Source organism: Pygoscelis adeliae, unplaced genomic scaffold (assembly GCF_000699105.1).
Source record: "Pygoscelis adeliae isolate BGI_AS28 unplaced genomic scaffold, ASM69910v1 Scaffold22, whole genome shotgun sequence".
NCBI classification, from domain to species: Eukaryota; Metazoa; Chordata; class Aves; order Sphenisciformes; family Spheniscidae; genus Pygoscelis; species Pygoscelis adeliae.
Genome location: NW_008824350.1, coordinates 2,169,480 through 2,183,425, shown reverse-complemented (window position 1 = coordinate 2,183,425; position 13,946 = coordinate 2,169,480). Strand labels below are relative to the sequence as shown.

Genomic DNA, 13,946 nt, shown 5'->3' with positions numbered 1-13,946 from the left:
GGGAAAAATGGAACATAGTTCTGTTAGTCAAGCAGGATGTTTGGAGTGATCTTAATGGATAATGTGAACTTAATTGGAAGCTACTCATGTGAAAGCAAGGATTAATCTAAAGTTAAGGGGAAAATGCATTAAAAAAATCCTCTTATTGTCCAGCTTATGTGCTATCATTAAATTCTTGTATAGCCTGGGAGCTCTGTTTTCCCATTGCTAGGAGTGCCAGCTTTATTACCATTCCTTCAGCAAAAATGCAGATTCTTAGCTCTGAAAAACCTGGCTCTGATAGGAATACACTTATTGATGGGCTTGCTTTTTCCTCTTGTCTCTTCAGGCAAAAATATATCTCCTGTTTATAGCAGAAGTTAAATCATGATGTGTTGGGAATTAAGTTATGAGAATCTTGATCCTATCTTTATTATGAGACAGGTGAATTTGAAAACCTTTGCTAGAGTTGCAGACATACCATTTAAAACTTTTGCAGATCACTTTGCGTTTGAGGGATTCACCACACCATAAGAACAACTATTTCTAGAGTGTTACTGGAATAATTTTAGGTTGTGCTTGGTCTGTGAAAGTGTTTCCCCTTCTTCTGACTGTCTGTTGAAATCCCTCAAAGGGAAGGGGAAGAACACTTAGAACTTATGCTAGTAACTTAAATGCCTTAATGAATTTCTTTCTGGATTACTAGGTAAACTAATGTGCTTTTCCAACACGGAGAAGGTTTTTAAGACTTCGTTTCCTGATTTTTACCTTAAACTAACAATAGATAGAATTTTCCAAAAATGTTTAGGAAGCCAAGTCTTGGAAAGGAAACTATTTCACGTACTGATTGTTCCTGCATTTCTCTTAGCTCCTCGGTTATGTCTTATCAGCTGAATAATTCTTTTAGTGCCTTCTAGTCCTAACCAGGTGTTGTACTAAGCAGAATGAAATGTGTAGGCTTTCATTCTTAGAACTGTCTTATAGTTTCAGCTCAAAATACTGATAAAAGGGTAATTCTGATGCTTAACTGGTATCTCTTATTACAGGGGGAAGAGCCTCTTTAACGTTATTACTTACAAGTAATAGTTCTCATCATGGCTGAACTGTCGCCTGAAGAAATTCAGCTGCGGGCCAACCAGGTCACTGATGAGGTAAATATTACAGGAAGCCATCTGGGATTACAGTACTTATCTGCCAAGATTACAATATCTTTTAAAAATACAGTTTAGGGTAGTGATTCTGCAAGGGTGTAGCTGAATGTTTCAAACTCTCGCTTTACTTAGTGTAAAGCAATACTGGAGTGAAGACTACTCCTAAAAGTAAGAATGAATTTAAATTTATGAATTGTAAAGCCACCTACTTGACTGAGTACTGATCACCCAGTCCCGATTACTGAGACAATGCAGGCTGGGTACCTATGCTATTCTTAATCATGTTGATACTTCATGACTTTTTTTATTTAACTAAAATTAATTTGAATATATTTTCTTTTATAATGACTTTCCAATAGGATAAGCAAAGTACCTGCAAGTACTGAAACCCAAGGGTTTTCTAGCTACTGAAAAAAAACTCTAGTATGCTGCCACTATGACTGTGCTGTAGTGTGTATTACGTATAGACAGGCTGATGAACCTTTCTATACTAGTTGCCTTACTGCAATGAACTGGTAAACAAGACTTTCAGGCACTGATATATACTGTTAACACACTCATTTTTAAATTTTCTTTCTAGTCTTTGGAAAGCACAAGGAGGATTCTTGGCTTGGCCATTGAGGTAAGGAAAAGCTTTTGAATTCCCTGGGGACTTACTAATTTAAGTATAAGCAGCAGCATGTTAACTATCACAAAGTGATCTTAATCACTTCTGTGTCTTTCTCAAACTTTTTTTGAGACACACACTTCATTATTAGAAGTTGCTGCTTTAATTCAGTAGTAGAGTTGGGATGACTTAAACCTAATGTTTTTCACATTATAAAAAGTTAGATCACAGAAGGATCAATATCCTTTTTACTTGTTTTCCTCTTAAGCAAAATGGCCTAATCTCCAAATGCTACAGATCAGTTATAAAAAGTCTTCTGTGATGGTCAGTTATGGCTTTGGCTGCTGCATCACTTGCTTCTCGTAACATCTTCTGTTTGTCTTTTAGCTCACTTTGCATCTGAACAGTGTGAAAATGTCTTGCTTTGAGGAGGAGGGTAGGGCAGGGCTCAGTTGGGTGGGGTAGTAGAGGGTAGGACTGCTTTTGGTTCTAAAGTTCAAAAGTAGTTCTACATAAACCTTCTTACAATCTGTTCATTGGTTTTAACTTTAAAAATAATTAAGTATGATGATGAAACTCCTTATGATGATAACTCCTGCCATAGACAGTTCTATGCTGCCAGTTTACAGTAAAGCATGGGTGCAACTTGCATGCTAGATTCAAGACTTTGAGCCAGCAAAGAGCTGTACTGTGGTATATTCGTCACCGCTGATTTCTTTTGCTTGGTTCTAAAACTAGTGATGGGCTATTGTCTTCCTGATTTCTTCTGCTGAATTCTCAAGAAAGGTTTTGCAGGCTTTGTTTTGCTTTCTTTTATCTGGCTTCCAGGACTAAAGACCTTGTCAGCCCTATTGAAGAGAGTAGGGATAAAGAATGAACTAAATGCCACTTTTCAAAACAAGGCACAGCTAGGTTTACTTGATGTTGTTATAGTTCAATCTGAGCATTACAATACATTTTATCATCTTCTTGTAATATAAAAAAAACTCAAAAAAACCCCACCAATTGAGATAACGACAGGTGAGATTATCATCAGCCTAACATAGGATCTAATTTGAAACTTAGCATAGCTTTACTACAGAATTTATTCCTAGCACAGTGTTTTGTTATGAACTTGGTTGGCTTATTGAATTCACTATAGAGACCTGATTTTGCACTGCTGTACTGAAATCTTTTTATGTCTGCAAATACACTTCTTTCTGCAGTCCCAGGATGTCGGCATCAAAACTATCACCATGCTGGATGAACAGGGAGGTGAGTTCTTCCATCTTCCTCTCTAACACTGAAAATCAATTTTATGACTGTAAGAAAAAGGATTATCATTCAAGAGTTGTTGCTGAAACTAAAGGCTTATTAAAGACTACTTACGTGAAAATCAGATTTGCTAATTGGTTATTCACATGTGTTTGTAGTATTTAAAAGAGGCTTTAAAGTAGTTGAGAGACCATGTTCGTTACACTGTAATACAGCCTCTGCTACAGAAGCTGTTCCTTTCCACCACAGCATGAATGTAACTGTCTGCATTTATTCTAAAATGTTGTGGTTTAACCTCAGTTGGCAACCGAGTACCACGCAGCTGCTCACTCATTCTTCCCCCCTCTACCCCCCGGTGGGATGGGGGAGAGAATCGGAAGGGTAAAAGTGAGAAAACTCGTGGGTTGAGGTAAAGACAGTTTAACAGGTAAAGCAAAAGCTGCGCACGCAAGCAAAGCAAAACAAGGAATTCATTCACTACTTCCCATCAGCAGGCAGGTGTTCAGCCATCTCCAGGGAAGCAGGGCTCCATCATGTATAACGGTTGCTTGGGAAGACAAACGCCATCACTCTGAACGTCCCCCCCTTCCTCCTTCTTCCCCCAGCTTTATATGCTGAGCATGATGTCACATGGTGTGGAATATCCCTTTGGCCAGTTTGGGTCAGCTGTCCTGGCTGTGCCCCCTCCCAGCTTCTTGTGCACCCCCAGCCTTCTCAGTCGGTAGAGCATGGGAAGCTGAAAAGTCCTTGTCTAGTAAAGCACTACCTAGCAACAACTAAAACATTGGTGTGTTATCAACATTGTTCTCACCCTAAATCCAAAACACAGCACTGTACCAGCTACTAGGAAGGGAATTAACTCTATCCCTGCCGAAACCAGGACATAAAAGCAGCAATAGAAGTGCTGCTCTAAGGACAGGGAAAATATTTTTAATGTAGTAAATAGAACTGAATATCTTTCTCAAATTAAAAAAAAATCCTAGAAGGCAGGAAAGAAAGGCATTAGTCTTGGTATAAAGATAGAACTGAAACTTGTAAGTTCCTGCTTGAAAAAAATGTTAATATCCCACCCCCACCTTCCCCCAATCCATGTTTATTCAGGTTACTTGTTTCTCTTCTAGAACAACTAAATCGCATAGAAGAAGGCATGGACCAGATAAATAAGGATATGAGAGAAGCTGAGAAGACACTGACAGAGCTCAACAAATGTTGTGGGCTCTGTGTCTGTCCTTGTAACAGGTAAGTTAAATTGGTACTTGGGTCTGAAGTTCTAGAATATTCCCAATAGCTACTGTACTGGGAGATGGTCTCTAATAAAAAAGCTAACTAAAAAATGCTGAATCTCTAGGAAAGTTGACTGTTTTGGTTTGTAGAGGTGCACCCTTTTAAAATGGTATGAGAGTAGCTAAAGCTTACTTGCATCTAACCATATAGTATGCCCCTTTCACTGTATAACATCCTGCACAATTGTGCCCTAATCTTCTTAAAGCTTGTATTTAGTAGAGTACTATCAATGTCCATACAGATGAGACCAAAATGGACTGCAAATAGCTATATGTAAGTGCCTGTCTGTTAGAAATTTGACTCTAAAAATAATTTTTTCACAAAAGTACTTTTGTACTAACTTAAAAGCGAGAGAACTTCTGTTTTGGAGAAGGAAAGTAATATTGGTTCTTTAGGCATTTAGAAAATGTTCATGCCTTAGGAAGAGAGTAGGAGAACAGATGTTGGTGTTAAACCTTTAATCTTTCACTAGTGACTACATAAATTCTTGCAGACCTGCTCCATAGTACCTTTATAACATCAGCGTTATGGCTACAATATCCAAATCAGTTAAGAGTAATCTAATCTTTTGTGTGGCACTTGATTTGTACTTCTAAACACCTAAACAGCCTAAACAATGATCAGAAATCAGTATTATAAGGAAAACAAGATTTATTTTTGGAGGTGTGCTAGCTTTATCTTTAAGCAGCAAAGTATCAAATTGATTTGTGTGAATTGGATGTCATCATAGTTCTTCCAAGTGAAGGAGAAATAAGTTATTTTAAGAGTGTGACCTCTGAAGTGAATAGTGTGTGTGTTTGTTCACTTTTAGCTCTTTAGCATGAGCAAAAAAACCTTACAGTTCAACTGAGAGGTAGCAGAAATTTAGGTAAAAATTCCTTGGAGTAGCTGAGTCTGTTTATCCAACAGCATAATACTTTGAGGATCATTTAGGATAGATACGAATGTGGCTTCTAAGGCTGAAAGTCTTAGAGCTTTAGTACCTTGAAAGGGCAGATAGTTCTGTCCTGACTTCTGGATAGGTGTGCTTACTGCTTTATATTAGTTTTATCAAGCTGATGGGCTTTGAGCATCTTGACACGCTCAGTCTTTGTTTTCTGTAGTTGACAGTCTTATTTCACCAAAGCTAAGCGGCTTATTGACACTGAGCAAGCTCAGAATTTGTGAACTCTTGTGGCACTCCAAATACACAGATAACAATAAAAGAAATGAGTTGTGTACCAAAATGAGCAGTAAGGTGCAGAAAAGTCTACTAGATTACAAGTAGAGGGCAATGAAGAAGAAGAAGCTGTGAATGCCTTTCATATATCTACTGGTACATCAATTTTTCTGTCAATGCCAGAGTTATTTGTCAACTAGTTATCTCCAAAGCTTTTCATTTTTTCATAAAGCATAAAGCTAAATCAGAACACTTGCTGAATTAAGTATTGCTTTTCTCATTTCTCCTAGGCTTAGATTATTTATAAAAGCTTTGTGAAAACACAAAATACTAGCAGTACTCTAATATAATCTATGTACTAATAACAATTTACCTGTTTGCCGGTCTTTACTATTCTTTCTTCTCCATTCTCTCCTAACACTGACACTTGCTTTCTAAAAATGAAGACTAGGATAAGAAGCTGTATTCACTTAACTGGTGAAAGCGGATTTTAGGACAAGGTCAGTCTTATTAGTGCAGATGTACATTTAACCAGCTGTCTGAAGTGATGCTTCTATTGGATTTGTGCTTGCACGTGCATGATGTCTGCATGCAGGTCTCCTTGTGACTGTGATGTGTTATAATACCGATCTGAATAGAAAATGTCAATTACTATGGAGTGTATTAGTTGTGGAAATGTTGAACAACTGCTTGAGCCCTTGCTGGTTTGAAAGGTTGTATAAATTGTCTTACAGAAATGAGACGTGAGAAAAGTGACTATATAGTAATTTGAAAAATGGCTCTTAAAAAAAAAAAAATCAGGTGGCGTGAAGCTTTGTTCTTAATTGTGCTTAGTTTGAGCAACAATTCTGTTTCCAGCTGTCTACTTCAGATGTGCAAGTAGTTTTCAGGCCACTTGTTTTTGTTCAATAAATTCCTCACAGTTACCTCTGGCACCTAAGACTTTGCTAATCCAGAAGCCAAATATACAAAGCTCTCCTGCTGTTGCAGCTTTAGTATGAATGAGATTAAAATATAATGCTCAATCTAGTTGCAGTAAACCTAAAGAGCTCTTTAAGCCTGTGTATGTGCAAGGAGCTAGAATTGACTAGTTCAGGTTTCTTTAGGGTTCTGCTGGGTTCAACAGTTCCATTATGAACTGAGAAATTATTCCATTTCTTCCTCTTGATGTATTCATACTAGATTACTTTTCATAGGATCTGACCTATGAAATAAAATTTCTGATTACATAAATGCCAGAAGAATGAGGGGAATATTTCTTCATTACAGTTAATTTCACACCTCTTCAAATGTGAAATATCTGGGCTAAAGAAAGGCACTATAAATACAGAAATTGATTACCTGTAATTGTAAAGTTAGATGTGCTGAAAGACACTACAGATTTCCCTTCATAGGCTTTTAAAGAAGCAGGAAAATGGCAGTGGAGTCTGGATTATTTATGTTAAACCTGAAAATGCCAGCAAACACGGTGAATGTGAGAATATTCTTCTCGACATATGTTCTTTAGGGCTCATGAGAACTGACCCCAATTTAGATCAGTTATTTTTTCTGTTATATTTTCTTCCCCTCTTGCTTTTGTGGGTCTGTGATTCTTGAGATTGCTTCATGTCAGTGTGCTTTCTTTAATTTTTTTTTCTTTTCTGAATTATGTGGTAGAAGTGTAATGGTAAGTTGGTTTGTTGCTTTAATGGAGTTAGTACAATTGAATTGCAGAATGAAGGAGCTATTTAAACATGATTACTGTTATTTCATAATCAAAACTAACCTGAGAAACATTAACTTTAAAAAAAGACTTGGCAACAGAGTATGTTTGACAAAAACAGTAGAGATTAATTGTTTTCTTGCATAGTGTAGCTACTTGTATTTGAGGGAGTGTTTTCCTTCATCCCCATTTCTTCCCTGAAAAGTAATCCTAACTCTAGACTAACTCCTGTTGTAAATGCGACTTGACTTTATGACAGTATAAGCTTTCCTGTTACTGTCATAAGCTTTCCCTCTTCTGGTAAAGTGTATTACTTTGGGGGAATTACTGTGCTTGTATTAAAGCTTAAGACCAAATTAATCACTGTCCCTAGAGTAACTCAGTTATGTTTCTACCATCCCAATAAGAAATTGTATTGTATAGACAAGGCTTTGTCTATAAAAAAATCTAATCTCTCTCAGGCACAAGACAAATGTTTCTGAAAATCCTAGATTAATACAAGAACTTCAGTCAGGAAGCCGTATTTCTGATCTAGCCATTCAGACTTCTTATTTTTACGGAGTAGGACGAAGAACTTTGAGGCTAGCAAGGCATACAGGGCAACCTGGGGAGATGGAACGGAGAACTCAACAGATCATGTGATATCCATGCAACCAAGAAGTATAAATCAGCAGCAGGCTCAGACTGCTGGAGGACCGAGTGGTGGATATATTACAAGGTTTGCTTCTTCATATTTCTCAATCTCAAATGCAGAAATCCTAAGCTACCAGCTGTCAGCTTCTTTCAGATGTATTTTAGGCGAAGTTGCTAAATAGTAAGTTTTTTTTACTACTGCTTTGAGGAATTGTTACTGCTTGGAGAGGAGATGGCAGACACCTACGCTTTCAGTGTTATAGTGCTCATCGTACCACTATGAAAAAAATGAGTGTGGTATTATCAGTCTGTTTCTGGATGTGAGGACTATAGAGCTTAGCGCTCAGTTATTGAGGGGACTGTTAAAAATATCAAGGACTCTTCTTGTCATAAAGTATATTTGAGACAAACTCATGCCTTAAACTTCCTCTGGTAGTTATTATTTTAAATTCTAAGGCTATTTTTGTAATAGCGGCTAGCTTAGCACCCTTTTTTTTGGTGAGCTGCTTGCTTGGAATACATGGGGTTTTAAAAGCGGAAAAACATACCTTGGCTTGAATACATTGCCTGTCAGATAACCATGCAACAAACAATTTCTATTAAAGTAAATTCAGGGTAGGGAAAAGAAAGTTCTTGGTTCTTGGAAACATTGTCATAATTATTTGAACAGGATAACAAATGATGCCAGAGAAGATGAAATGGATGAAAATCTTGCTCAAGTGGGAAACATTCTTGGGAATTTGAAAAACATGGCTTTGGATATGGGCAATGAGATTGATGCCCAGAATAAACAAATAGAACGGATAAATGTAAAGGTAAGTGTCAAAGGTGCTCTCTACCTTCAGCTTAGAGGTTGTTACTGAGAAGTTATAAGGAATGGGCTCACTGTCCTATCTGCCTGTATTTGCGATAAATATGCATTAAGATTATATCATCCTCTAGGTTGCAGTCATTTGAACAAGAGATACATCTTGGTGTTTGGGTGTGTGGCTGAAAACTCAAATGCTTCAGAGTGTCAGGAAACCGAAAAATACAGCACAGGTCACTGCTTACTCTGAAAACAATTAAACTTGATTGGATCAAAAGGGCAAACATTTACTGGAGGGACTGTTGCTCGCAGGGAATCTTGTATGTGGTAGGAAATAGGTATTTTTAACAATAGCAAGATTCTTCTGGAATTCCTAAAAAGTCACTATAATAATTGAATATAAAATAAAACACAGGTAATTCACTGCCCTAATTCTTGTGGACAGGTTAATATTGGGGCTGGAAAGACTTTAGAATAATAGGTTTTGTAGGTGCGCGGGGACATGGCCTACTATCATCGGCACATGAAGTTAGCCATAGCCAGTAGCATTTTTTTACTTTATTGCTTTAAAGATTAACTTCCCAAAACAGATTAATCATATGTAAATGTCTGGGGGGGTTCTTTCAGAGGGCAACCTGTGAGGAAGTTAGTTGTATTTTAGAAATCCCCATATTCTGAAATGAATAGAAGTTCTTTTACAGGCATCCTGGTTAAGAAAGGAAATGAAAGCTTTAATGAATAGTGTCTAGTAAAGGTTTTAAAAAGCAGAAGTGGACACCAATTGCTGTAAAAATATAAATTAAGGCAAAATGAGAAGTTAAAAATATCACTGAAATGCCCAGTAGAGTTAAAAGCAAGAGGAATGGAATTTCCTCAAATATACAGAGCTAGTCTGACATAAATGCTGGTTGTACCTATGTCAGCATGATCTTGTGGAGGATGCCTTAATTCTTTCACTGTTCCCTGAAACTGCAGATCTGAGGTGGTTATCAAGTAAAAACTCAAGCATTTTAAAGAACACTGGAAAAGCTAATCGTAGTTTAAAATGAGGTGTGAAATTCTTACAACTTATGAAGTGGACTGAAAATTGCCTGGTCAAATTAACTGCAAGTGGGAATTACTGTTTTTAGCAATAGTGTTTCTGGTAGTTTCAAGCAACTGTTTTGGCCTGATGCTCTTTCATTCTAGTGCTCTGAATAAATCTTGCTGATCAAGTCTAACTATTGAAATATGATGTAAACAAGTTAGAATTGCTTTACAAAACAGCAATAAAAATGAAAGTGCAGTTCCTGGCTTTGACTGGCAACCTGCCTGAGCATATTTAAATTGATCCTTTTCTGCTGATGACTGTTTTTAGATCTAGTGAACAGTGTTTCTTTATATGGTACTGTCCTTTGGAGATTTACCCTCAACACTTTGATTTGGTTTCCACAAAGAGCAGTATTAAGCTTAACTCCAGAATGGAGCTGATGCTTCTGTTTTTATTAAAAAAAAAAAAAAAAAAAAAGAATTCCAACTAACCTGGGAAATATATAGGCTTGACTGGGTGACTTTTGTAGCCTGCAGTGTTAAGCAGGACTCCTAGTCTGAATAAACCCCTGATAAAAGCTTACATTACTGGTTTTTTCTTAGAAGAGGATCTGGTAGCTGGATCAGTGTTTCCAAAGTGGTGTTAACAGGTTAGATTCTCACTCTTCTATAGTAGATTCCTGCCCCTCCCCAACCCTTGACCCAGAGGGCAGGAAGGAAAGAACAGGAGGGAAGGGCTTGAACTGGCAACGTCCTCTTCCCAGCCCACTGCAGTATGAAGGTGTGAAATGGCTAATACTTGGTGCAGGTAGAGCTTCTCAGGAGTTCCACTCCTCATGGTGAGGGCAGAGTTGTGCTTATTACCACTGCAGGGTGGATAATCAGGGAATTATTTCGAAGCTCCTTATCATACCTTTCAGTAAAACTATATTTTGACACTCGTTCAGCCCAGATGCTGTAGCTGACTTTTGATGCTTTATAGTAGTAAAACAATTATAAAATAAAGTGCTTTTCTTGCAGATACCATACTATGACAACACTAGGACACTGGAGGGTGTGCAGATGAAAACCAGGGATTTGCACTAAGCAAAATAATGCTGACATTATGCCCATAGGTCACTTCCAGTTTTGATTATTACTTCTAGTCCATAGCAACAAAGTTGCTCTGTAGAGGTCCTTAAGATGTCTAAACACTTAGAGAGAGGGAATTTTTATCCCCTTGTTCTGTTAATATTCTTACAGCAGCTTGCTTCAGCAAGTCAGAATGTTTTGAGGGTCAGCTAAAGACTAAAAACGGTTTCTCCTGATTATGTTTCTGCCAAAATTGACAGCCTATGCTGGCTAAAAAAAAAAAAAATTACTTCTAGCTTATAAAAGTTGCTCCCCTTCTGTCTACCACAGCAATAATACCCTGCAATTCAGAATTTCATGTCAGTTTGAACTTTTAAATTTTTGCATGAAGTCTGCAAATGACCTATGAATTTGTCTCTTTCAGGCTGATACAAACAGGGAACGCATTGAGCAAGCCAACATCAGAGCCAAGAAACTAATTGACAATTAAAGCCTGCTGTCATTTTTCAATGACACTATCTGTCCAGCTGCAAGCCACCGTATTCATGGATCTGTGAAACTTCTATTCTGAAATAAGAGGGGCTGGGGAAAAATGAAGCAGTACCCTTTCTGTAGGGATTAATTTTCTTTTTTTTTTTATTGCTTCATGTAAACGTGGCCTTGACTCCAAGAAAGCAGCCAGCATAACTTCCTCCTACTCATCTACCTTCACTTTCTTTAAATTGCTCAGGGCTAAAAGTGTTATGGCTTTGAGAATCTTCTTGCATGTTTTATTCCCCTTCTGAGTCTCTTTTTTTCCCTGCACCCAAAATACAGTCCTTTATTGAAGTTAAACAAGCAGGGTAACCTGAATTCACAGTTGTGGGAAGTTGGAGAGGGCACTTTGCACTGTTTGAAATACCTCATAAGTTGAGTGTCTTCACTAAAATAGGGACTTGGTGAATATTGTCTGACTTGTATCTCTAGCAGGCTAACTATAGTTTTACAATCCAAACCACATGATTGGTTTGGGGTTGAGTTTGTGGATTACAGAATTGAAGAGGCCCACTACTTACTACTTGTGGGTTGAGGGCTTTAAAACACTTCCTAAACACGCAAACTTTAATGTAAAGGTAACTGGGGGGGTATACAGGTTTCCATTTCTTTACTGTAAATTTACATTGGTTTAGAGGCCATAACTAGGAAATTATGCTGCATTGTTCCGATAATATTTGTTGCGTGTGTATATATACCTGATCTAAACCCCATGCACATGTGAGTAGAAGAAAACAAAACTATCTCCCTAAAGTATTTATTTGATGGAAAATTTTATGCCCCTTATGTAAAAGTTAACTTTTAAGTGTTTGAATGATGCATCTTAACTGGAAGAAACTGAGTAGAAAAGCATGCAGCTGTCTTGCATCCCATATCAGATTCTGTTTTGGCCAGTTTTCACTGGAGTTCAGTTTATGCCTTTTTCCAGGGCAAAATAATGACTGAGATCTGGTGCAGAGTTTGTTCTCAGCAGTGACTTTGGGGGAACTTTTTAAACCTACTGAAAACAGAGAAGGTTATTATGAAACCTCTTTGTCAGAAGTCTGGAGGAAGCAGTACCTATTTAAGAACTGTATGCTAGTTCCAAATAAAGTAGTTCTAAATAGATTCCTGACTGGTTTATTATTGCAGACTTTAGGACTGGAAATATTACATGTCCAGTTGCTTGCAACTAAAATGTTCCTGTGTTCTGTTGCAGAACACAGGAGTTTCTGACCAGGTGAGGCAAAGCTGTCTTCCTATGAAGAGGAAAAACATTTTGGCTACTGTAATATAATCAGATTTATTCCCAGGATTTTCTTGAATATTTTTTTTTTAAGTAAATTGCAAGTGACCTGTAAAACTTTAACTCCACCCAGCAATATATTCTGCCTGTTTTAAAGGTGGAAATGATGCTTTGGACTAACCTGTGATACTCAGTGTTAGATGGCAAAAACCTTCAAACCAAATTGATTGGAGGAATAATTAAAACTAATAGCATTATGGGGTGGTTTTTTGGAAGGACAGCCCACAAGTATCCTGTAGCCATTAATAATAAATCCCAGGGCGAGAGAGATGACACTGCTGTGCTGAAATGTAAGACAGTGTTAAGTGTTTTGTTTTTCTTTTCAGTAGAAATACAGTCAGTATTACTGGTATATTCTCAGTTCACCCCAGGACAACTTGATATTTAAATAAGAGACAAACAAACAAAAAAAACCCCAAAATGACAAACAACATCCTGTTGCCCAAAACTGACCAAAGGATGGAGCTGCTGCATATAATAAATAAGCCAGTGGTAGACTGTCTTATGTGAATAAGGTAAAGTCATTTTTAGGGGACTGGATACTTCAGTAGTGCATGTTGGCTTCCAGTATTTGTTGGAAAGCTAATGAATTTTAGAAGCTCATTATCTAGCCCATTAGTAATGAAAATTATGTGCTTAAAAACACAAGTAGCAAAGAAGTACTTTTAAGAACATTGTGTAGTAAATTTCTAAACCACTTGCATGGGAAGGCATAGGGCATTTGTATGCTTTTTTTTTCCTTCTTACAAACTTCAGGTTAACTGAAGGAATATTTGCTGCTGGTTGTGAAAGCAAAGCATACGTTATTTAATTATGATTGTCTCCTGAAACATAAGACTAAAGTGGTTGCCTTGTTCTGCTTACAACAGTGCAAACCTGCTCTGTAGCATCTGGACATTCCAAACATTGGAATGTCTTCTCCCTTGCCATTACAAGTCCATGTTCTTGACTTCCCTGAGCTCTAACAACAAATTAGCATGTTGGCTGAGAGAATGCTGTGATTGGTATATCAGAATTGTAATATTGCAATGAATACCACACGGAAATAATTTCTGAGACTGAGCTTGAGTATTAGCAGAGTATCAATACAAAGTTCTGATGTAGCAAAAGCCAAATCCGTGCGGGAGTTGGTGCCTTTATGTTAGTGAACAACACAGTCTGCTTCTTGGATTGTCTTACGGTTGTCTGTAGAATAGATGCTTAATTTCCATATCTATGGGATGGAATCGGCACTTGTACATCTTTGTATTTCTGAATGCTATTAAGAATGAAGGTTTACAATTTCTGCTTTTGATTGTTAAACTATATATTGTGCACAGAAAATACATACTTTTATAACTGAATGTGTGTTAAAACTATTTTCTCTTAGAAATGTCTTTGTTTAGTTTCCTGTCCTTGAAAAACTTGGCAGGACTAGTTGCTATGATGCAACTAGGAATTTTCCCTTCTA

The 13,946-nt window shown here is 37.3% G+C and overlaps 1 protein-coding gene across 1 annotated transcript; it reads left to right on the top strand.

Annotated features, from left to right (window-relative positions):
* The first annotated feature begins 1,033 nt into the window (after nucleotides 1-1,033).
* On the top strand, nucleotides 1,034-13,946 carry SNAP23 (synaptosomal-associated protein, 23kDa). The gene is made up of 7 exons (XM_009319208.1): nucleotides 1,034-1,130; nucleotides 1,711-1,752; nucleotides 2,943-2,991; nucleotides 4,113-4,230; nucleotides 7,702-7,854; nucleotides 8,440-8,584; nucleotides 11,102-13,946. Exons 1-7 carry the CDS (start codon nucleotides 1,074-1,076, stop codon nucleotides 11,165-11,167), a joined length of 630 nt encoding a protein of 209 aa, XP_009317483.1. The 5' UTR covers nucleotides 1,034-1,073; the 3' UTR covers nucleotides 11,168-13,946.